Source organism: Mobula birostris, chromosome 6 (genome assembly GCF_030028105.1).
Source record: "Mobula birostris isolate sMobBir1 chromosome 6, sMobBir1.hap1, whole genome shotgun sequence".
In the NCBI taxonomy this organism is placed as follows: domain Eukaryota; kingdom Metazoa; phylum Chordata; class Chondrichthyes; order Myliobatiformes; family Myliobatidae; genus Mobula; species Mobula birostris.
This window is the reverse complement of record NC_092375.1, coordinates 40409832-40436269: the sequence shown is the minus strand read 5'-3', so window position 1 is coordinate 40436269 and position 26438 is coordinate 40409832. Positions and strand designations below refer to the sequence as shown.

At 39.5% G+C, this 26438-nt stretch overlaps 1 protein-coding gene across 1 annotated transcript in view; it reads right to left on the bottom strand.

Annotated features, from left to right (window-relative positions):
- Positions 1–483: 483 nt before the first annotated feature.
- polq (polymerase (DNA directed), theta) overlaps positions 484–26438 on the bottom strand; it is a 96332-nt gene continuing 70377 nt past the window's right edge. The window contains exons 23-32 of the mRNA XM_072260300.1: positions 23543–23677; positions 16692–16866; positions 14312–14438; positions 12914–13032; positions 12562–12746; positions 11096–11207; positions 8340–8464; positions 6396–6555; positions 5140–5255; positions 484–2761 (exon numbers count right to left, since the gene is read on the bottom strand). Coding sequence (XP_072116401.1) covers positions 2645–2761; positions 5140–5255; positions 6396–6555; positions 8340–8464; positions 11096–11207; positions 12562–12746; positions 12914–13032; positions 14312–14438; positions 16692–16866; positions 23543–23677 — 1371 coding nt within the window. The 3' untranslated portion in view covers positions 484–2644. The remainder of the gene's footprint in view (positions 2762–5139; positions 5256–6395; positions 6556–8339; positions 8465–11095; positions 11208–12561; positions 12747–12913; positions 13033–14311; positions 14439–16691; positions 16867–23542; positions 23678–26438) is intronic.

Below are 26438 nucleotides of genomic sequence, written 5' to 3'. Positions count from 1 at the left end.
TTGGACTGTTTCAATATTTGTGGGCGTTGCATCAACAGAAGTGTGTTAGAAACAAATGTTATACACCGATTGGTATGTGTCTCCCTTACTGAGGGAAAGAACATTATATCAAAACATCTTTACAACAGGTGAATGGAAATAATAAAACGGATGGAATAATGCTGATTCTGTGAATACTTAGCACACAGCCTCCTTTTCTGTGTAAAACAATGACCAACTCCGATCAATTGTGAAAACAGTTTTCTGAATGATTTTTCAATGCTTAGAAGCAGCAGTGGTTGGTGAGAGGGGTGGTTCAATTTTCTGCTGTCAATAACCATTTAAGATATTTGTTATTTTTAACCATAATTAAACAAGGTTTTATTTATTTGTGGTTTGTTCCAGAAGATACTAGCCTCACAGTGATATTTGTAAGCATTTTGTCCTTTCTAATGATATTGCCACAAGGTACTTCGGATCATAAAAGGCTTTCTCATCCATGTGTACACTTGGGTAGTTATTAGTAGAAAAGTTTGCATGTACAGGGTGTGGAAATAGTGGTGCCACAATACAAAAATAAGCCTAGCAATATGAAATACAGTTGTACACTTTTAATAAATACATAGCAGCAACTGTTCAGATATTTTTATCACCATCTTTACATTTTAAGTTATGTACTGTCATCAGACAAAATACCTTGTTAGTAATTTAACATTTTTGCCATTATTTTTCAATATTTGATTGCCATCCTAAAAACAGCTAAAGCCAAAAAAAGGGTAAATAAGGTAGTCTGAATTTTTTTTGTATTGAATGTTACTCTATCTCTTAATCATATTGTGATTTAGCATGAATTCATATGTTTTATGTATGATTTCAACAAAAGGCTGCCAGTGAAAATTGTCATAACTAACCCTGTTGCCATATTTGGGTGTTTAATTTTTAAATGCTTCTTCAATGATCTGGCATTTCTGTAGGTTGTAGAATTAAATCTGTATATGGTTGTATATACAATGTTCTATATGTAATGTATTATGTTATATGTTTGTTAGTGCATAATGTTGATGCTTTTTATTAGGACATGAGGTACTCATGGAATAAACCTCATTTATATTGGAAAAAGAGCATTGATAATTAAACTGTGGTCTTTACAATTATTTAGATTTTCACTGGAAAACAGACACCTTGTACACATTCAAGCTTTAAAATAATTAATACTAGTATACTCAAAGAGCCAAAAGATACTAAAGATTCTAAGAAATAGAAGCAGAAATGTCATCTAGTTTCTTGTGCCTGTTCTGCAATTCAGTAGGATCATGATATTGTTTGGTTCTTCTGCTATTTTTCTACTCTATTTGCATAATATCAACCATTTGATGGCTGGGGTGGACTGAAACGAAGATAACTTTCTGATATTTTCTGAAGAATAGATGAAAAGCATTTACAATTGCCTCTGGCATTTCTTTGCTGTTTTACAAGGAAAGATAAGCCTGAGAGACTGCAATCAGTTGCTCAGCAACTTGCATACAATAAGGGTTTTAGCCTAGTCTGGCCAAGAAATCTGGTAGTGCTTGATCAGTTCTAGGTTACAAAATCAGCCAAAGCAGGCTTATATATAGTGTATGTAAATAATAGTTTACAGTAAATAAAAGTAGGGAAGCAGACTTGAAGGCATGACTTTCAAGTACTATCTTCTGGTTACTTAATAAATAATTCAGGTGAGTCATAAACAACTTAAACTATATTCAGTAATTCCAGCAATGTGTGAAGTGTTAACAAGGAGAAATATTTCAGTAGCAAAAGATTACAAATTGCTAAAAAAAAGCCATTAATCTTGTGGACTGCCTACAGGGAACAGAAAATGAACCTTAATATGTGCATGTTTCACATGCACAATATTTTGACTAATTTTACAAAATGTTATCATTTGTTCAAAAACAATTTTTATTTGTTTTGATTCAAAGCAGTACCTAATGTAGAATACAGTTGAAATTTATTTTTCAAGATTATATTATTCATAAGATCCAAATTTTGTTACATTTTGCCCAGCAGTAAATAACTGCATTCCACTAGAATATGTCTGCCTCTCTGTAAGAATAATGTCCTTCTGTGTCACTGATATCTCTACTAAAAAGAACCTGATTTTCATAATCAATAAATTATTATGCCAGGTTTTTATCAGTATGTTTTATAACCATGCTCATAACTTCAATATATAAGAATAGAGATCTATTCATGACATTCATGATCAGCTTTGTACTTAATGAGATGAATCACAAAGTTAGCTAATGTGACTAATAGATATCCAACTACAAGCTGTCAAGTCCTGCATAGGAAGATTACATTCTATTTTAGAAAAACCCTACTGATGTTGGATATTTGAGAAGCTCCATAAAAAGACATACAAACATTTTTATTTATAAATAATAAATCTTTGAAGTGAACTTTTCCACTAACTTGCAGTTATAAAAAAGTCTAGTTTAATGGTCAATAAATGTCAACTAACCAATGTCAACAATTCATTACTCATCTGCTTTCATTATATATAAATATACATTATATTCAATTTCTCTTCAAAATATTTAGTTAATAAATGGTATATTTTAAGCTATCAAATAGCATTGAATAAATAAAGTTAATTTACATTTTTTAATTTGGTCCAAGTTCTTCATGACAAGGCTAAGTCTTGAAGATTGCCCCAGCTAGGACCAAACTTTACTTTGACGGAGAGTTTTACCAACAGTTTCATGGCGTTTTCCATTTCATTTTTCATTATCTGAGCAACCTGAGGAGCACAGAAAAATGAGGAAGGGTAAAATGAACAGCAACCTTAATGTAATCCACACTGGAAAGACTTGTTTGTTGATCTTGACAGAAATGCAACAAAAAGCATCACAAATCATCCCTACATAGATTGTAGCAACTGTACTGCAGCATAGTCCAATTAATCTCATTTGATTAAGACCAATTGTCACATATCCCTTAGAACAAATTCAGAGCTCTCTGCATGATGAGAGAGATAGATACAAAGCTAAATCAAATAAACCCATATAAAACAAATGTCTAAGTTCAAATACCAACTAGAATCAGGCTGATTACAAAATAAGTGAAAATTTAGAAGAAAATGTAAATGGGACTTCAAAGTAGGCCGATAAATAGTAAAAGAATAGGGCCCATTAAGAACAAAAAAAAGCAAAGTTGTACATGGATACTGAGGGCATTGAGGTACAAAACAATATTATAACTATCTTCACCAGGGACAGGAGTACTTCCAAAGGAAGAGGAGGAAGATCTAGTTGAAACACTGGGTCCATTTTAAATTAACAGCAAGCATGTATTAGAATAATTCAGCTGAACTTCTGATAACGCAACCAAAACTAATGGGATGATTCATCAGAGTTATAAGAAAGTATAGGAGGAAATCACAAGGCCACTGACAATAATGTTTCCATGTTTTTCTGATACAGAGGTGGTGCCAAAGGTTTAGAGTCACAACTATTTGCTCCGAAAAGGAGGTCCATCAGCTCTAGGCCAGTAGTTGAGATGTATTAAGGGCAAATCATGTATGACAAATATGATTAAGTTGATAAGAGGAATACAGTGAATGCAATGTACAAATGTTTGTACATGGACTTACAGAAGGCATTTAATAAGGTTAATTAACAAAATCGAAGCACATCAGAATGGTGTTAGTGGTGTTGCACTGATGCCCTAGACTTGGCCATCATACAAGCACAATTACCAAATCTGCAAATAACACAAAACTTGGTGTTGTGAACAATAAAGATGATAGTAACAGATTGCAGCAGGATATAAGCAAGCTGGTGGAATGGGAATGTGTACAGATATTAGGGAGAGATATGAGGTGGCACATTTAGGTAAGAAGGATGAGGAAACAGACTACTGACTAAAGGATGCTGTTTTAAAACAGGTGCAGGAGCAGAGGGATCAGGAAGTGTGTTTGCACAAAGTGACAAAGCAGATTGAGAAGGCAGTTAATAAGGCATAATTTAGGGCTTTATCAACAGAAGTACAGAGTGTAAAACTTCAAATGCTGAACCTCAGGTTTTGCCCTGGAGATGCTGGAGCTATTTACTTTAGATTTGATAAGACTGAGACGTGACAGAAATAGATAAAATGATGAGGGGTCAGGAGAATGGGAATCCGTTCTCAGTGATAAAAGACTACAAGTCTGAGCTATAAAATGGAAGGGAAGATAATTTTTCTTGGGTAGAATGTGGTTGGAATCTGAAAATGTGCTGGAGGCGGACTCCATTGTGGCCCTCTGGAAGGAGGGAAATGGATAGAGATATAGTGAAAGGCTGTGGAGAAAAGTATAGGAGGTGGAATAAATTAAAATAGAAAGGATTACATTCACCGGCATCTTTTTTTTCTGAACTAGTCAAGTCAATCTTATTCCTTAGGTTATCATTAAACTGTAGAAATTTTGGTAAATGCTTTTTCCCGATTATATCAATCTCATAGTGTCATTCTTTAATTATGATGTTGGTGTTTAATTCTTTAATAGTGTGATTATGTACATAAATGCATTTACTCCTGTATGAAAATAATCCTGCCAACTTTCAAGAAATCAATCTTAAATATATCCTCTTATTTAACCATTTCTAATTAGTGGAAAATACAAATTTGATCATTTTGAGCATTTCAAGTGGATCTATCCTTATCGTAAACACAAAATAATCTGCAGGCGCTGGGGTCAAAGCAACACTCACAACACGCTGGAGGAACTCAGCAGGTCAGGCAGCGTCCGTGGAAAAGACGTTTCGGGCCGGAACCCTTCGTCAGGACGTCAACCGATCTTTTCCACGGATGCTGCCCGACCTGCTGAGTTTCTCCAGCGTGTTGTGAGTGGATCTATCCTTATGCCCTTTGTAATTTTTTTTTGGTAAATATGTTTATAATCCACTTATTCCTGGTGTGACTTCAATGATTTTGCAATCGATACAGCTTCTGTAACGAGATGTGCAAAACTTTCACAGCTCCACTAATGAGTTAGCAAGCCATCATAGAATTCTGTTTCTGTATTCATGGCTTAATATAGAATCCCAGTGGTTTGTTCCGAAGTTTTCAGATTTGTATTTTGAATGATGCAAGTACTTATAGGATAATGTCAGATAGATGACAAACTCTTTACAATCCCACCTGTATTACATTATTCTCTGCAACTTCATAAAGGAGTTCATCATGCATCTGCAAGATAAAAAATCCTCCGCTTCCTGGCTGGTACATTTCTCGATGTTTCTTCCTTTCGGTGACGCCTACATACAGTTGGACTCAGTTACTCACAGATCACGAAGCTACATTTTCCCAACACAGTATCATATAAAATCACAATACATGAAAATAAAATTATTCCTTTACACATAAATCTAATACGACTTTTATGGCCACAAACACGAGGAAACCTATGGGATAGTTTGGACAGAAAATCCCTTTTGTCGCAGTGTTATGCCAAGAAATGTTGGCAAGGTCTGGAGCTGTTGTGAATGGTGCACAGGTGTTCAGTGTATCACAGTGTAACAAATCGTTTTTCATTCGACAAGGAAATACAAATAGAGAGTGCTTAAATACACTCACATGGACATGACTGTTTTCAGATACCCTAAACATTACCGGTTATTTGACTAAGGAAAAGGAAGTTTATATTTCTCCATTATAACTGCAGGTAATGGCTTTAAAGATAGTGCTGCTGGCCATGCTTCTATCGAGCACTACAACTGAGTGAATGGAGGCAGCATTATCCTCATAACGTAAGGGGGAAAGGGAACAGGTGCAAGCAAATTAAAGAAACATTTAAAACTATTTTGATCCAACCCTTATAAACTCATTCTTGCCAGCAGTGATCTGTATTACCCCATTACTCATGAGGAATGTTTGGTAAAATGGGGTTATATGATTCAACTCAGCTAAACTGATGCAAGAGCCAGGCTTGAGCAAGTTTTTGTTTTCCCACCTGTCACAACTGGTTTTATATGATCGGTAACAGCTGGAATTTGTACCTCACTCAGAAATATGAATCCGTGACTCAGGCTATTCAGTCCAGGGAACATTAACACAATTGTAGGTTACAAGTAGTTTGATGAACCCATTAAACTAGCAATTAAGCACATTATGACTACAAAAGGCAATAAAATAATGAATTTTCCATTTGTTTTTTCTGGAATTGTAGGTATTATTCTCCATAAATTGTACTCCCATGTCCGACGACTAAACTATAAAAGAATTTTGTTACCATCAGAAATCAAACACATTACATGAATGTGTTATATTGATTTGAAAGCCATCAGCAAGTACATCTCTAGTTTTGTTCAGTGTTAAATTAAGGATTAAGGTCAAGGAATACTCCGCAGGTTGTTCACTGCTCTTATCAGAAATTGGGAAAAAAACTTGGCTCTCACCTTGTCTTCTGTCTTCATGAACCTTACACATCCAGTGACCATGTGATCTGGCGACAGATGGGAAGCTTTCTTCCAGTCGTTTCTGAATATTAACAGTAGCTATTTTTACCAGATCGGCAGCTGATCCTTGTACAGTGGTGTTCACTGCTTGTCGTTGAGCCTGTTGGGATATAATAATCAAATTAAGAACTTTCAAGCATATATAACTGTACCTAAAATACAAGTAGTTTAGACCAATTACATATGCTTGCAAATTCTTATTTTGACATGCAAGCTTATTTTTGAAAGACCACGGAGATGTATAAAACAGATACTCTTGTAACAAAGTAACTAAATAAACAGCTTGGCTTTAAAATTAAACAAATGTGTTTTAATGATTAAATACTGTAATACACATACTTAGAATTTGTTTTGCAAATAATTTAATTTCAATTTATGGATTTCACAATCACTGTCATTTTCAGGGAAATGATCATGAACATATTTGCAGTTTTGGTTATCAATTGTAGATCTATACAAGGTTGCAGTTTACATAGGCAACCCAATTTTTTTTTATTAAACTCATGCTTGAATAGCATTTCAGTGTGTGGGATGATTGATTTTACGTAGCTAAAGTCTTATTTGCAGATAATCCAACACTGATGATCAACTCCAGATGCTCACTAGAACAATTACTTTACCTTCAGCATTCATTTTGTAATCATTGAAGCCTTTTATCATTAGTGGAAAATATTTTAAGTCTGGTTACTCTCAACATATCTTGAGTATTTGAATAATGTTTAGGGAGTCCAACATTGCCACTGAATGCTTTCTGTACAGTAGAGACACAAGAGGCTACAGCTGCTGGAATCCGCAGGAACTCAGCAAGCCAGGCAGCATCTATGGAGGGAAATGGAAAGTCGACTTTTTTTTTTTTTGAGTCAAAACTCTTCATCTGGACTGCCATCCAATCTAGATAATGTGTTTTGACCCAAAATGCTAACTGTATATTTCCCTCCATAGATACTGCCCAGTCTGCTGAGTTTCTCTAGTGCTCTGTGTGTTGTTCCTGGCACTACACTGATTAAGACTGAAGAAACATAGTGTAGTAATCCAACATAAACTTCATTCTTCCAGAGAACTTTACAAATAATTTTAGATATGTTATTGAGACTGAATTTGCACTACAAATTTATACCAGACTTGCAATGTAAATGCATTTAATATTAGCTTTTATCATAACGTTCAGACAATTCCTAAGCAGTAAAATCAATTTTGTTTCTTTGATAGCTGTTGCCTCACAGACCATAGCCACTGGCAATAAGCTTTTCATTGTTCGAATAGCTACAGAACAGTGTTTATGTTAAGGTCCTTGGCAAAACATCAAAAATAATTTTCAATTTGCTTGCTTTGAGACTAAGTTTCTTAGGAAGGACCACGTAAAGATTACTGCAATTGGACTTCAGTTTGGTAAACAAAAAAAATATAAATGACTTTGGCTGTAACAGGTACTAAAGAGATGGGGAGCCATTCAATTACTGGGCACTAGCAAATGGGGAAAATACAAATATGTATATCAGAAGATATAACTAGAACTGGAAATTCCCATATTTCTTTAAATCACAATAATTATAGAGCAAATCATATAACTATTACCTACAATTATATTTTAAAGATAATGAGCAACAACGTGAAATAAACTGAAAGAAGTTGTAATGAAAATCCAGATATTTAACTCGGACACAATAAGTAGCTCAACGGCTATCAAAGTATACTAAAGTACATACTTTGTTAAATAATCTATAATAGAAAAATTCAAATGAAAATAGAAAGCCATGGTGTGGTAGTGTGAAGATAGTGTAGAACCACAGCATTAACTGGAGGTAATTTGTACAAATTAGTCTTCATTGAACACCGAGTATCTATACAATTATGCAGTCAGACTTAGTAAACGAAAATACATACGTGAGCTTTGACATGAGGATTGGGGTCCTTTATTGCTGGAAGGTACCGTTTCCTGCCAAGAATTGTTTGAACAAACCCATTTTCCTGACAGTGTTTTACTGTTTTCTGTAGAAATATCTGAATCCCTATAGAAAATGGTTAATTTAAATGTTACCTCTTTACAACAGTTTTTTAAATTAAGAAATAGAAACTGAATATTCTCAAACTTATGGTGTATAATGGCACAATGGTTTTAAATTCCCAGGGGTATGCTGAAATAATTATCTGGAGACATTCAAATTTAAATTTCTCAGCTGCAGAATTTAATTAAATCGGAAAAAAAAGCTATGTATGTAATGGTGACAATCAAACCACTACGATGACACACAAATCCATTCAGTTTATCAATGTCATTTCAGGAAACATCTGCCATTCAGCAATCCGCGTGGCCTTTGTAGGTGACAACATTTTTTCTAAGATGGCTCAACAACCTGGGTGTTTCCAGGCAAGCAGGCAGAGATAATGAATTCAAGCCACGTCAATGAAATCCATATCCCGAGACTGAATAAAAGCATTGCTCACAATAATTCCTGGGCTTCATTTTGCTTTAATGTGTTAAGAAGGTTGCCCTCCTTGTTCTTTTCAAAGCCATGAGCTCTAAAAACAGAAACTTGTAACTGCTTACAAGAGAGTACTTGTAACAGAAATTCAAAAAGTTAAAGCAATGATAAAGTGTTAAACCATAAGACAGAGGAGCAGAATTACGCCATTGGCCCATCGATTCTGCTCCACCATTCAATCATCGCTGATCCTTTTGTCTTTTCTCTTCAGCCCCACTCCCCCGCCTTCTCCCCGTAACCTTTGATGTCATGGCCAATCAAGAACCTATCAATCTGTGCCTTAAATACACCCAACGACCTGGCCTCCACAGCTGCATGTGGTAACAAATTCCACAGGTTCACCACTCCCTGGCTAAAGACATTTCTCCGCATCTGTTTTGAAAGGGCGCCCCTCTATCCTGAGGCTGTGCCCTCTTGTCCTAGACTCCCCCAGCATAGGAAAATCCTTTCCATATCTACTCTGTCTAGGCCTTTCAGCATTCAAAATGTTTCAATAATACCCCCCCTCCCATCCTTCTAAATTCCAGCGAGTACAGGCCCACAGCCATCAAAAGATCCTCATATGATAACCCTTTCATACCCAGAATCATCCATGTGAACTGCCTCTGAACCCTATCCAATGCCAGCACATCTTTTCTTAGATGAGGGGCTCAAAACTGTTCATAATAATCAAGGTGAGACCTCACCAGTGCCTTATAAAGCCTCAGTATCACATCCCTGGTCTTTTATTATAGACTTCTTGAAACAAATGCTAACATTGCATTTGCCTTCCTCACCACTGACTCAACCTGCAAATTAACCTTTAGGGTGTTCTGCACAAGGACTCCTAAGACCCTCTGCATCGCAAGTTTTTGGATTTTCTCCCCATTTAGAAAATAGTCTGCACATTTAACTCCTCTAGCAAGTTGCCTGACCATGCATTTTCCAACATTGTATGTCATTTGCCACTTTCTTGTCCATTCTCCTAACCTAAGTCCTTCTGCAGCCTACCCGTTTCCTCAATACCACCTGTCTCTCCACCAATCTTCTTATCATCTGCAAACTTGGCAACAAAACCATCTATTCCATCATTTAAATCATTAAGATACAGCATAAAAAGTGGTCCCAACACTGACCTCTGGGGAACACCACTAGTCCCTGGCAGCCAACCAGAAAAGGATCCCCTTATTCCCACTCACTGCCTCCTACCAATCAGCCAATGCTCTAGCAATGCTAGGAACTTTCCTGGAATACCATGGGCTCTTAACTTGGTAAGCAGCCTTCTGAAAATCCAAATCTACAACATCCACTACATCCCCTTTCTCCTACTTGCAATCTCCTCAAAGAATTCCAACAGGTTGGATTTTCCCTTAAGGAAACCATGCTGACTTTGTCCCATCTTGTCCTGTGTCACCAGGTAGTCCATAACCACATCTTTAACAATTGACTCCAACATCTTCCCACCCCCTGCCAAATTAATTTAAACCCTCCATAACAGCTCCGCAACAAACCTGCCCACCAAAATATAGGCCCACCTCAGATTCAGGTGCAACCCATCCCTTCTGTACAGGTCATACCTCCCTCAGAAGAGATCCCAATGATCCAAGAACCTGAAGCCGTGCCCCCTGCACCAGCTTCGCAGCCACACATTTATCTGCCAGATTGTCCTGTTTTCACGCTCTCTTGCAGATGGCACAGGTCGCAATCCAGAAATCAGCATCTTGGTGGCCCTGCCTAGCTTTCTGCCTAGCTCTCCAAATTCTCTCTTAAGGACCTCATTGCTTTTCCTTCCTATGTCATTGGTACCAATATGTACCAAGACAGCTGGCTACTCTCTCTCCCTCCCTCTCCAAAATGCTGTGGACGCAATGCAAGGCGTCCCTGACCATGGCACCTGGGAGGCAACATCCTATCCAGATGTCTCATTCACGCTCACAGAATCTCCTGTCTGTTCCTCTCCCATTTACTAAAGCTTCCCTCTACTCCCTCTTTCCCTTGTGCATCAGTGCCATTAACTTGGTCTCTGTGGCGTTCCCCTGGGAGGTCATCCAAAACAACAGTATACTCATTTTCTCACACATGGTTGGGTTCTTCCCCACAGTTCATTCTACCGCTCGTATATAGCTTCCTTATTCCAATTCCAACCACTGGTGAGAGAATTAGCAGAGATTCCTTTACCTTTGTATCGAGATTTGAATGTTTCTAAGTAGCAACTTGCATCGTTCTCATCCAGACCCATTTGCTCACCAAGAGACTTGGCTCCAATCCCATAAATTATACCATAACAGATCTAAAGGAGAAAGGATGCCAGCACATTAGAAGTCAGAGAGCAATAACAAGTGAATACATGAGATTACACAAATGAGCATTAATTACCTGACATAACAGAAACTCATTGCTTATAAATTACTGAGTCTACAAGCTAGTAATTAGTTTTAATAAAAAAAAGTTATTAATCACACAACAGTAAGGCATGGGAGGAGGATATGCAACCTGAGCCTGTTGACTCTTTCAACGAGCAATCTATTTAGTTAGACAGGCGCCAAGAAGCTGTGTTTGCAAGCAGCAGAATTCAAACACCACAGACTGCAAATCTAGAATCCAGAACTTGAGGGCATTGCCTCAGTAAGAGTTCAGACATTTAGGGCTGAGCAGAGGAGAAGTTTCATTGTTCAGAGTGTTATAAATCTTTAAGGCTTTGTTTTAATTGAGTACATTTCAGGATTGAGAATCCTGGATTTTGGGCACCAGAAAAACCAAATGCAATGTGTAGGTAAGGCATAACAGCACACCTTGACGACAAGATCACCCCTGCTGATTGGATGACTGAGCATGTTCGGGTGGATGTTTACTCCTGCTTATGCTTACAAGGCGACTCTTTGCATTGTAACCATGTCACACCACATCACTGTGGTCCTATTGCTTTGTCCTGTGCACATGGCCATGTCACAACATCCACGTTATTGCATTCATCCCATATTGTGTGCTGGTATTAGAGAATTATTTTGTTTTGTCACACACACCCCCACCCCTTTCCAAATACACATTTTCTCTTTCACGTATTTATCCAGTTTCCTTGTAATTCATTAAAAGAGTCAGTCATAAAAAAGTGAATGTCCTTCCTACCAGCAAGTCAGCACAAGCCATCGTGTACCTATCACCCAAATCCCATTTTTATTGCTTTCCACCACATTCCCACCAACTTTCCCCAGATTAAATTACTCACTTCTACAGGTGCACCACTACTTATAACCCATAATGTAATCATACAACTACATAAACTCATGTCAATATACTGCTTTTCTACATAATTTGATAATATATTAACTGACATAGAATATTTGGCAAACGTTTGTGGTTTATATAAACGAAAGTCAAAGATATTAATTAAAATGGTAGATTTAAATTTCAGCAAAAAATTATGTTTCAGTAGAATCAACTGATGTGAATAGCTTGACGTGATAAAAGGCAAAGGAACAATATTGGAATACAGACTGAAGAGCAGAGTCAATACTACCAACTCTGAACTCAGTGATACGTCACACTCAAACTTACTCAAATTTATAATATTCTTTCCAATTGTAGACAAAATATTACCCATGTCATGTGAAAAATGTACTAGTGACCTCTTGATTTTAACTGACCTGTTTAGCTCGTTGTCGCCACTCGTCACTTACTGATGCTGGCTCCACCATTTTCCATGCTGCAGCAATGCTCTTAAACACATCTTTCCCACTGTTTAGGATCTGAATAAGGCTATTATCCTTCGCAAGATGAGCCAGAATTCGTAGCTCCAGCTGGGAATAATCTGCTGCCAGAATCAGACCACCTTCAAGGAAAAGCAAATTATTTAGGGTTAGTTTCTTTATCCAATGTCCATCCATGATATGCAGGCATTGTTCAATAATAACTTTATCAAACAGCTAATTTAAAGAGATTGAGGCACAGGCCCAAGAATTGTAACAATTTTATTTCAATAAAGAAAACCCCAATTACCTGAGAAGGGTATAAACGCATGCCTTATACTGACAGCATATGACAGGCCTTTATCACTCTTTCCATCACCCATTGAAGTATTTCCAGCTAATTGCACTATGCTGTGGCCTTGCCTTCTCCTAAAACATAAATATGTGAAGTTAACTTGAAAAACATTGCAATACTCTTCCACCATTTTATTGGTGCTAATTATTGTACAATGCCTCTATGTGTTATATAACCCCCAGAAAGAATATGACTGATTACAAATTAACATGTGCTCTATCAAAAAAGTTTGTTGTAAGGTGCTTTAGACCACACAGCTCAAGTTACCTAATAAACACTGCAATATAGTTGACGATAATATGGAATAAGAACATGTAAATTTAGAACAAAGAGCAAAATTTCGATTACACAAATTTAGAACAAAAAGTAGAACAAGGGGATCTAGGAATGCAGATCCATAAATCCTTGAAAGTGGCATCACAGGTAGATAGGGTTGTAAAGAGAGGCTTTGGCACATTGGCCTTCAGAAATCAGAACACTGAGTTACAGGAGTTGAAATATCAATATGGAAGGAATTAGACATTGCTGAGGCCAAATTTGGAGTACTGTGTGTTCAACTCACCTACTTATAGGAAAGATACCAATAAGCTTGAAAGAGTGTAGAGAAAATTTACTTGGATGTTGCCGAGACTTCAGAACCTGAGTTACAGGGGAAAGTTGAATAGGTCAGGAAATTGAGGGGAGATCTCAGCGCAGTATACAGTAAAATTATAAGGGGTATAGACACGGTAAATACATACAGGCTTGGGTGAGACTAGAACGAGAGGTCACAGGTTTACGGTGAAAGGGGAAATATTTAAGGGGAACCTGAAAGGGAACTCATTTACTCAGAGGGTGGAGCGAGTGTGGAACGAGCTGCCTGCGGAAGTGGTGGATACGGGTTCCATTGCTACATTTAAGAGAAGTTTGGATGAGTACATGGACGAGAGGGGTATGGAGGTCTATGATCCAAGTACAATAGAAGGGACTAGAAAGGAAAACAGGTCGGGATAGACTAGGTGGGTGAAGGGCCTGTTTCTGTGCTGTACTGTACTGCTCCTTGACTACACTTTAGTGTCATTTTATAACTTTATACTGATTTACACAAGGGTAAACTACAAAAATCGATTTCACATCATAGCCAGGTTACATATAAACCATTTCACTATACAACATTCAAACAAGGGTATAAATGATACACAGGGGCAGAGGGACTAATTATCTCTCACATGATGTGCTAAGTTTACATGATTAACCAAATGGCTTTACCTGAACATTTTTCACAAGCGTTTCAAAGAGAAAACAAATGAAGATCTCAAAGTCACAACTGAAAACTCTTTCCTCACATCAGGTGAGATTACATAAAGGATATACCTGGATCGCCTGAGAACCATACTGTTTGTTCCCTGGAGGAGAGGACACTCTCTAATCACTGACGGCATTTCAATTTCAAAATCCTTTGGTATGTTCTGCAGATTTGGCTCAGTAAAACTGATTCGACCTATTTAACACAATTAGGTTATAATAAAGGCAACTGTCTCATTCTGTAAAGCATTTACATCTTGAATGAATAAATATGCATTTGCAGAATCTGCATCTACAATAACAAATAATGTATCAGAATGAAAACTTATTATTAATTGAGGAAACAAATGGGGAAATGCTATTTTCGATCTTAATTTATGCAATGCAAAGAGGTTGTCAAGGGCATTTTAAGGAAGGCAGACCATAATATGGTAGAATTTTGAATTGAACTACATCGCCTTCAAACCCAATACGCAATTAAGGTCTTAGGTATAGACAAAAACCGTGAAGGTACGAGAAAAGACTTCACTACATTTGCAAACATGAGAAAATCTGCAGATGCTGGAAATTCAAGCAACACACATAAAATGCTGGTGAACGCAGCAGGCCAGGCAGCATCTCTAGGAAGAAGTTTCTATCAGTCGACGTATCAGGCCAAGACCCTTCGTCAGGACTAACCGAAAGAAGAGATAGTAAGAGATTTGAAAGTGGGAGGGGGAGGGAAGAAGCTAAGAGCTGGAAAGTTGATAGGCAAAAGGGATACAGAGTTGGAGAAGGATCATGGGACGGGAGGCCTAGGGAGAAAGAAAGGGGGAGGGGAGCCCAGAGGAAGATGGAGAGCAGGCAAGGAGTGATTGTGAGAGGGACAGAGAGAGAAGAAGAAAAAAAGAAAGAAGAGGGGGAAATAAAAATAAATAAGGGATGAGGTAAGAAGGGAAGGAGGGGCATTAACAGTGTTATATACTGCATCCGGTGCTCCCGGTGATATATTGGTAAGACCCAACGCAGGCTGGGAGGCTGTTTCGCTGAACATCTACGCTCCGTCCGCAGAAAGCAGGATCTCCCAGTGGCCACACATTTTAATTCCACGTCCCATTCCCATTCTGATATGTCTATCCATGGCCTCCTCTACTGTCAAGATGAGGCCACACTCAGGTTGAAGGAACAACACCTTATATTCTGTCTGGGTAGCCTCCAACCTGATGGCATGAACATTGACTTCTCAAACTTCCATTAATTTAATATTGAACAAAATGCAAAGAATAGGAATAAGGAGATCCTTCTCAGGTTAACAGGTTGTGATTAGTTGGGAACCATGGCAAACAGTGTGCGAGCCCCAGCTAATCACAATCTATGCCAACAATTGCGTAAAGGTACAAGACTTTACATTAGCAGGACTCTAATAATACTAAACTAGACGGGAGTGCAAGTACAGAAGAGAATGTAAAGAAGTCTCATGGAGGAGGCAGATAAGCTGACAATGAGTGGGAACATGGCTCATGAACTGTACTGGGGGAGAAAAGGACATCATCCACTTTGGTTCAGTAACAGAAAAGCAGAGTATTTGTTAAAAGTCGAGAGATTGAATAGTGCTGCTGTGCAAAGAAATCTGAGTATACTTGTTCACAACTGAGAGAAACACCAACATGCAAATCCAGAGGACAATCAGGATAACCAATGATACAATAGCCTTTTACCACGAGAGGAAGTCTTATTGCAATTATAAAGGCACTTGGCGTAACTGTACCCAGAATATTGTATACTGTTTTGGTCCATTTACCCAAGGAAGAATGTACTTGTCACAAACAGAATGCAGTGAAAATTGAGTAGATTGGCTCCTCTACAAACCATAGGTTTACCATCCTTGACTGGAACAGGAGCATATAAAGTCAGTTATATAGCATGGGAAAAGGCCCTTCAGCCCAACTGATCCATGCTGACCAAGATATGCCCTTCCCTGCCGGTCCTGTTTGCCAGTATTTGGCCTGTAACCTTATTACATTCCCAATCCGTGCACACATCAAGCTGTCTTTTGAAACATTGTTATTGTACCTGCCTTAACCATTTCCTCTGGTAGCTCATTCCACATACATACCACTGTGCCCTCCAGTTCTTATTAACTATTTCTCCTCTCACCTTAAGCCTATGCCCTCTTGTTCTTGATTCCCCAACCCTGGGAAAAAGGCAGTGCATTCATCTTGTCTATGCCTCTCATGAATTTATACACCTTTGCAACATCACCTCTCAGTCTCCTAAGCTCTAAGGAATAAAGTCTGTCTAACCTCTCTGTATAACTCAGTCCCTCAAGCCCTAGCAACATCCTTGAAAATCTTTTCTGCACTCTATCCAGATGTGCCAAAGGACCTATTGGGCATCCTATATTTTATTTCTGATTTATCTCCCTTTATATTTCTCCACGCAACTGGGTCAAAGTGAAAGCAGCATTTACCAGTGGCACTGTGTGTCTGTGAGATGGAATAAATCCTTTCCATTCCCAGTCGATCATGGAGGTACTTCTCTCGCTGCAGTGGGAGCACTACTTTGGTAATTGCATTTGCGATTCTCCTCCATTCCAAGATTAAACCTGGTAAAGGGTGAAGGGGCTTCAATTTCTCCAATACCTCCTGAAATATAAAAAGGTGTAATAGGTGTAAGAAAGAAAGGAAAGGAACATTCCTATGTTTGGAGATAGTATTTTTAAAAGCAATATTAGACATCAAAATACCACATTGCTCTTAAATCCATATTGCTCACACAAATATCAAGTTTTAGCAGAACCTACCATTGTACTTATCATGGACAATGTTCAATAAAATTTATGTTTCAAGCAAATCTAATTTATCCTGATAATGCGCCAAAAACTGAATACCATGTACATTGTAACACACACAAAATGCTGGAGGAACTCAGCAGGCCTAGCAATATCTATGGAAAAGAGTAAACAGTCGACGTTTCAGGCCAAGACCCTTCATCAGGACCTGATGAATGATCTCAGCCCGAAACGTCGACTACACCCTTTCCCATGGATGCTGCCTGGCCTGCTGAGTTCCTCCAGCATTTTGTGTGTGCTGCTTGGATTTCCAGTATCTGCAGATTTTCTCGTGACAGTGTACAAAATGTTGTTTATAACATTGGAGTATACTTCCAGTCTTTTTCAGTGTGGATTTTAAGTAGCCTGTGCAATCGAGCACACACTTTCAAATGATACTGTTGCTTGATGGGCCAATAAAAAAAAATTCTCAAAGGTTACATGTTCGCAACTTATTTCAATTTTTTAAGAAACCTATTGATCTTCCATAGAATCATAGAATTATAGAACACAGATTCAGGCCCTTTGGGCCAACTCATCCAACATGCCTTTCTGAACAAGTCCCATTTGATAGAAGTGGGAAGTGCATGTTGAGGCTGTGGAGGGGAGATCTCCTGATGTGATAAGATCTGTGACAGTGTGGGAGATGGTAACCTGGTATGGTGAGGTAAGGGCCATGGAGAACTTTTTTATTTCTTCTGGCCCTGTACCAAGACCCAGCTTCAACCCCTGATAGCTCTTCAGCATCCACCCTCTCCCATCAGATTTCTGAATGATCCACGAAACTAAGCATGACCTGGTTGTTTGACTGATGTTTATTTATTTCAGTAACTTAGTGTTTTGTACTCTGTGTCTTGCACTTACTGCTGCTGCTGACACTGAGTAGTCATCACCTTCACTCACACCTCAACAAGTTCCTGTCACGATAACAAGCTCTTCTTCCTGCTCCTCTGTGCCCACTTCTTTGGCAAGGAGTCCTCAGCCCCCATTGATGATCCTTCACTCCCCTTCATCTTAGGCACCATCTTTTTGCTTCTAATCCTTTCTTCACCTTTACATCTGCAATTGTTGCCATGACATCAACCACCAACCTCCTCACTACTCTGGCCCACTTCATCCTCACCTCCTCCGAATAGGCAGTCCTCTGTTCACTTTACATCAATCACAACAGCTCTCAGATACCTCTCATACCTATCCCTAGCCCATTACCTCACCAATAAACAGCTCACTGTCACAGATCTCATAACGTCAGGAGATCTCCCTTCTACAGTCTCCACCACCACATTTCCTGCTTTGACCACCAACCCAAGGTCCACAAACAGACCTGGCCTTGTAGATCCAATGTTTCTGCCTGCCCTTGTCCTGTTGAACTCATCTCCTCATACCTTGACTTGGTCCTGTCTCTTCTTATCCAATCCCTTCTCACCAATACCCAGGGTACCTCCCATGCTCTCCACCATCTTGACAACCTCCAGTTCCCAGCACCCACTACTTCATCTTGACTCTAGATGCACAAATTTTCTACATGTCCATCCCCCATTACAAAGGTCTAGAAGCTCTCCACTTCTTTCTACAACAAACATCCCACCACCAATACTCTCATCTGCCTGAATGAACTTGATTTTACCCTGAATAACTTATCTTACCCCTTACTTCTTACAAATCAAAGGTGTAGTCATAGGCACCAGCTATGCCCATCTTTTCATTGGCCTCATAGTTCAAAGTTCAAGTGTAATTGTCATTCAACCATACATGAAAACCCATGAATACAGCCAAATGAGACAGCATTACTCCAGGGCCAAAGTGCAACACACAGTACTAACAGTCACCCATAACACAAAGTAGCACATGCATCGGTAAAATACAGTCACACAGAAAAGATAGTCCAAGACCCCGAGTCCATGAATGTTGCAGAAATCTGCAGTTGAACACAATATGGCTTATTTTCTGCCGAACAAACACTAGGGGGCAGCACTGACTCCAGCTTGGACGCTGTGCCACACTGCCTCTGGTGGAGTGCTCTAACCCTCCCCTGGGCAGCTGTAAACAAGTGACACCACAGCTTGAGGCCTAGTCCTTGCTACGACCGAGGCCACGCAGCTTCCCTGCTGTCCTACCATAAATAAGTTAGTGAATCAAACTTGCAGCATTCCACATTAACAATAGGGTCCAACAGGGTCTTGCAATCACAAGAAAAAAGACAGCAGCATTCAAACATGCCCCTTCTTCAAGCACAGATGCCTCCAATGCTTTTCTGACACAGGAAGCAGCACAATCCACACAAAATCCAGCTCCTTCAGTTACTCCACCAACGAGCAACTTGCTCATAGGGTAGACCTGCAATACTTTGTTCTTAATGTCCAGCAGGTCTTGCAATCATAAAAAAATGTTTAAAAAGGGCAAGAACACCTTTGGGTGACCTCGCAGAAGCCATGGCGATCGAACAGGCTGTCAACTTACTGGAGCAGTCCGTGCTCCTTCTCTGGTATGTCGAAGACTGTATACTGCCTTCTGCACCCATGTGGAATTTGTCAATTTTGTCACCTTTGTCAGCTCAGGAAACAAACTATCCACTGGCATTTACAACAAATCTACTGACCCCCCCCCCCCGCCTCAGTTACTTAGACTACACCTCTTCCCATCATCATTTATCATGACTTTCTCCCAATTTCTCCACCTCCATTCCATCACTCATCTTCATCCCCCTCCTGATACCCTTCCACAACATTTCTATATGATTAAGGTCAAGACTCTGACATGGCCATTTCAAAACATGAATTTTCTTCTTTTTAAACCATTCTATTGTTGATTTACACTTGTCTTTCAGATCACTATCTTGTTGCATTATCCAACTTCTATTCAGCTTCAGGTAACAGACTGCTACCCTGACATTCTCCTGCAAAATGTCTCAATACCATTTTGAATTCATTGTTCTCTCAACATTTGCAAGCTGTCCAGACCCTGAGGCAGCAAAGCAGCCCCAAGCCATGATGCTCTTTCCACCATGCTTCACAGTTGGGATGAGGTTTTGGTGTTGGTGTGCAGTGCCCTTTGCCCTCCAAATATAGCAATGTGTATTTCTGCCAAAAAGTTCATCTTTTGTCTCATATTTCCTCAGAACATTGTCCCAGAAGCATAGTAGGACACCCAGATGGTCATTTGCAAACTTGAGACGTGCAGCAGTATTTTTTTTTGGAGACTAGAGGTTTCCTCTGTGGTGTCCTTCCATGAACACCATTCTTGTTGTGTGTTTTTCCTATAGTGGACACAGTTCTAGAGATTTCTGCAGGTCTTTTGCTGTTACCCTTGAATTCTTTTTCACCTCCATCAGCATTGCACATTGTGCTCTTGGTGTGATCTGTGCAGGACGCCCATTCCTAGGCAGAGTAGCAACAGTACTGAATTTCCTCCATTTGTAGACAATTTCTCTTACTGTGGACTGATGAGCACTCAGGTCTTTAGAAATGCTTCTGTAGCCTTTTCCAGCTTCATGCATCTTTACAATTCTTCTTCTAAGGTCCTCTGAAAGTTGTTTTCATCAAGGCATGGCTTATGTAAACAGATCTTTCTTGAGAAGTGCAGGCTCTGTCAGTAACCTAACTTTGTGTGTCTTTTTTTTAAATATATAGGGCAGGGCACCGCTACAACCCACACCTCCAATCTCATCTCATTGATTGGAACACCCAACTCCAAATAGCTTTTGTAGAAGGCATAATCCCAGAGGTTCACACTTTTTTCAACAAATACATGTAATATTAGTTAATTTTTCTCAATAAGTAAAGTAACAAGAGTAATGTTTTTATGTTTCTTTTAATTGGGTAATCTTTATCTAGTTTTAGAACTTGCGTGAAGATCACATCACATTTTATGTCATATTTATGCAGAAGTAGAGAAAACTTTACAAGGTTCACAAATTTTCTAACACTACTGTATCTGCCCATCTGTCCAAATATCTTTGACACACTTTATTATATTATCATCTACCACCTCCTCTGGCACTCTTTCCATATACCCACCACCCTTTTTGTGGAAAAATATGCCCCACAGATCTTTAATTATTTCTCCTGTCACTTTAAACCAGGGTCCTCTAAGTTTGGACCCCCCTAGGGAAAAGAGTGACCATCCATCTAGTCTGTGCCTCTCATAATTTTCTAAACCTCTACAAGACCTCCCTTCAGTCTCCTTCACTCAAGCAAAACCAGTCCCAGCATGTCCACTTTCAACTTGTAACTCAAATCCTTCAGTCCTAGCAACACCCCCGTGAACCCTTCCTGCACCCTCTCCAGCTTCATGACAGCCTTCCTACAATACGGCAAAAACAGCACACAATATTCCAGATGTAGTCCTCCCAGTCTTGTATAGATGTAACATGATGTCCCAGCTCCTGTACTCAGTGCCTTGTCCATTGAAGGGACACTTGTCATGTGCCTTCTTCACTACATAGTCTATCTGTGTCACTGCTTTCAGCGATCTATTGTACTTGTGCCCCGAGATTTCTCTGTTGAGCGACACTCCTCTTGGCCTTGTCATTCACTGCACATGGCCTGCCCTGGTTTAATTTCCCTAAATGCACCCCTTTGCACTTGTCTGAGCCAAGTTCCATCTGCTATTCTTTTGCCCACTTTTATGTGTCCTTTCTGTTAAACGCTTCCAAATAAGGCGTTCAGAACAGTTTCCACTACACGCACACATATCATCTTCCAATATTCAGACTCCCATTTGCTAATCATTTCCTAGTTATTCTTTTTAGTACAGGTTTCCCCTGCCATCCGAAGGTAGAGCATTCCTATGAAACGGTTCGTAAGCCGGAATGTCGTAAAGCGAAGAAGCAATTACCATTTATTTATACGGGAAAAATTTGCGAGCGTTCACAGACCCAAAAATAACCTACCAAATCATGCCAAATAACACATAAAACCTAAAATAACAGTAACATATAGTAAAAGCAGGAATGATATGATGAATACACAGCCTATATAAAGTAGAAACACTTCTCCACAATCATTGCCTGCACTGTTCCGCATAGCGAAAATCTCACGCAAGTGCTGTCGGCAGAAACACAGCGCAAGCGCTCTCGGCAGAAAATCTCACGCAAGCACTGTTGGCAAAAACACTCTCTCCAGTAACCTCTAAGCTACAAAGCTGCCAAATCATATCAAATAACATGTAAAAATACACAGCCGATATAAAGTAGAAATAATGTATGTACAGTGTAGTATCACTTACGGGAATCGGGAAGACAGCGCAGAGCACACTGATGCTGTGTTAGGCTGAGTCGTCAGAGGTTGGGGTGGTGCAGTGGCCCCCACCCTCCGGGCACGAACTGATACCGATCCGCAAAGCATGCAGGGGTACAGCGGTAGCCGGGACGCACACAGCACTTCTTTAAGAAAAAAGCCAAAATAAACAAGCTAACTAATTAGGTGCCACCCAGCACATACATGTCGGCCCAGATCAGAGACGATTGCCGATTGCGTCACCTCTGATCTGGGCCGACATTTACGTGCTGGGCAGCACCTAATTAATTAGCATGTTTATTTCGGCTTTTTTCTTAAAGACGTGCCCGGTGCGTCCCGGCTACTGCTGCATTCTCCACGAATCGGTATCTATCCGCAGCCTGGGGGTTGGGGTGGTGGGACACTGGGGTGTCATCTCATCATCGTCTGTTTCCATTAGGGCAGGCAGGTCATCTTCTTCTATGACTGCCTGCCTCGATATCGAAGGTCGAAGTTCATCGTCTGTTGTGGCTGATGTGGAAGGCTTGAAAAATGACAGTATGCTTGACTGCTGAGCCTCGCGCATTTTTCTATCATACAGTTCTTTGTAAGCACTCAAACCATATTGCAAATATGCCCTAAACCAACGTACCCTTTCAAAATTAAAGTCGTACTTTATCATTGCAGAGAAAGAATCACGCAGTTGCTTCACGTTCAGTTCCTGGATGACTTCACTTTCGCTACTGCATTCAGTTTCGATTGTTATCCTTTCCTCTTCCAATTGCATCAGCTCTTCATCGATCAGTTCTTGGTCATGGGATGCCAAAACGCCTTCAACATCATCTTCGTCAACTTCCACAAGCCAAACTCACTTTGTCCTTACTTTGTTCACCACGATCGAAATGCTTAATTATGTCTAGTTTTATGCTAAGTATAACACCCTTATGAGCTCTTTTAGGCTTTTCCGATACCTTAGAACTCATCTTGCTAACGGCTGCTCACAGGCACGTGTTAAAGCAATTCCGGCTAGAATGCAGTTCCGAATCCAGGGGAGAGCAGCTGCTCGGGGCGCGCGCTGCCTTTTTCTTTCGTGCGCTGCATTTTTTCTCGCGCACTGCTTTTTTTTCGTAACAGTGAAAACACCTTCTGTTAGCGAAAACAGGAAACTAATGTAGGTCTTTCGTAACAGAGAGGTTTCGTAAAGCGAACGTTCAAAAAGCAGGGGACACCTGTAATCATAATGTACTAAGATCTGAACAACGACTAGGCAATTACCTTATTTGTGCTGAATTGTTTGGACAGCCTGGCACATCCTCTTAGTGGTGCAGTCCTCCTTGTAGAGCCAAGAGTCCTCTTACCTTTAGTGTTGGTTTCTCCATTGGGAGGAAGTTTGAGCTCCAAAAACAGAACCTAGACCATTAAGTAAATCAGAGAACAGTCAAAATGTTAGGTGGTTTTAGAAATGGGCCACTGTACTTGCTTTAGAGTAAAGGTCAAACAACACAGAAAAGGACCCTTTGGCTTACTTTGTCCATTGTGGCCATTTATATTATTCCCATTTGCCCGCATTGGCAGTATATCCTCCTATCAATTCAAATGTAACGGATGGACTCCACCCCAGGATTTATCAGACATTCGTCAGACCACATATCAGTTAGCTTCAACTCTAAAATTAATTGTTTCTTTATGATAGATGTATAGGGAGGACCCAATGTTGCTACTGAAGTAGTCTTCCTTGTTTCCAAAAATCTTCATTTTAGACTTTGCCAACTGAAATGCTCATCTTTGAAAAAGGAACTACGCTATCACATATTCTTAATGACTTACAGCACATTTGTATACTTCAATATTCCATGGATCATAAAATCAAGACCTTGTGCTGTACTTTATCTTTTTAACGAACACACTTGTTCATTATGAGAAGGTGAATGGACAGCTCCATTCCATCTGTTTATTTTAGCCCTTTCATTACATGGGGTGAGGTGAGAGTGATTGTCCGACAGTGCTAGGGCAAATGTGGCTCTGGAGAACTGAAAGAAAACTAGTTAGTAAGAATAAGGAACAGATCTTTCACTGACTAGAGTCCTGCCTACTACAGTGACAATATGTTCTTGACGGCTATCGGTATCAGTGACAAGAGTTTCTCAAGACAGTGTCTTAAGAACAACCGTCTGCAATTCCCTCATCAATGATGTTCATTCCATCATAAGGATGTTTCTTGCTGACTACAATGTTTCACTTCATCTGCTGCTACACAGATAACACCATGGTTTTTCATGTATTAAAACTAGAAAGTGTTCAGCTTGAACTACTGATTGAAATTATCATGCCAGGCATGTGGCAGGTGATAGCCATCTCCAATAATAAACTCAAACCACATCCTCTTGATATTTGACTGTATTAAAATCAGTAAACCCTGTCTGGCGACATCAAAGCACGTCTGGAGCTGGGCTTCCTATGATGAGCATCTCATCTCTTGCTTTCCAAAAGCAATTTCAAAATATACTTCAGCAACTTGCAAGGAGCTCCTAAATCCAAAGGCAGCAGCATCCGTCATGGCCAGATTTAATTAACAGCCCAACCGTGCATGATCATTTAGTCAAAGTATATCAGAAATTGTTAAGTTCAAAGCAGAGAAGTACAAAACTTCACAAAAGCCTCGATTTAGACAATGCTACTTGCTATGCAATAGGAAAGAAACCCAAATAAAAACTGGTAAACCTGTTCAAAAGTAAAATGACACAGGTTCAATGGGAGTTTCAAAGCAGAACATTGTGACACAGAACCAGTTTAAACACCCAAGGGCAAGGCATCCACTTACTAATGAGTTGTTGCTGATTAAAGGTGTGAGGAGCAATCATTATCGTTATGTGCCATTGCGTATGACATAGGCAATCAAGGGCTCATGATTGGTCTTGGCAAAGGAGCAATACAAAATTTAAAAAAACAGACACACAAGAGATTCTGCAGATGCTGGAAGCCTGGAGCAACACACAAAATGCTGGAGGAACTCAGCAAGTCAGACAGCATCCATGAAGGAGAATAAACAGTCGATGTTTTCAACCGAGGGTCTCAGCCCAAACTGTTGACTGTTTATTTCCCTCCAAAATTCAAAACAGAGCAAGAGTCTGAAAAGTAAAAATAAAAACAACTTTGTATCAGTACTTAGAGAGGTCAAGAGACTAAACTGCCAGATATACAGGAGCTAATATTGAATCAGGGTCAAGGACAATAAAATAACAAAGAAAATTCCTTTCAGTCAGCACATTTTCTGTGAAGTACAATTGTTCTAGTGCACAAAAGGTGATGGAAAGTGACCAAAATACTGTAGACATAATTGTTTTTTTTATTATTATTCTAGTGGATACATCAATTGGAACTTGCCTGGAATTCAAAAATCAAAAAGGAGATTTAAACAAGGCTTTCAAGTCACATTTCAAAGTAAATATGCAAAAAGACAGGTCTGATCCATGGGTTAAGATTCTAAACTGGAGAAAGGCCAATTCTGATGGAATTAGAAATGATCTGGCAAGAGTGGATTGGGACAGGTTGTTTTCTGGCAAAGGGGTACTTGGAAAGTGGGAGGCCTTCAAAAATGAAATTTTAAGGGTACAAAGCTTATATGTGCCTGTCAGAATAAAAGGCAAAGATAAGTGTGGGGAACCTTGTTTCTTAAGAGATATTGAGACCCTGGTTAAGAGAAAAAAAAAGTGGAGTGCATAGCACGTAGGAATAAATGAAGTGGTTATGGAGTTCAAAAAATGCAAGAGAACACGTCAGAATGTAATCAGGAGGGTTTTACTCTCCTCCCATCTGGTAGGCGCTACAGGAGCCTCCGCTCCTGCACCAGCAGGCACAGGAAGAGCTTCTTCCCTGAGGCTGTGACACTGCTGAACCTCACATCACAGTGCTAAGCAGTATTGCACCCATATTGTACTGTCTCAGTACTTTTATATTTGTGTGCTGTAGCACCTTTTTTTATTTGCAGTTATTTTGTAAATAACACTATTCTTTGCATTTCTGGTCAGATGCTAAATGCATTTCATTGGCTTTGTATCTGTACTCAGCACAATGACAATAAAGTTGAATCTAATCTAAAAGAAGGCATGAGGTTGCTCTGGCAGACAAGGTGAAGGAGAATCCCAAGGGATTCTACAGAAATGTTCAGAGC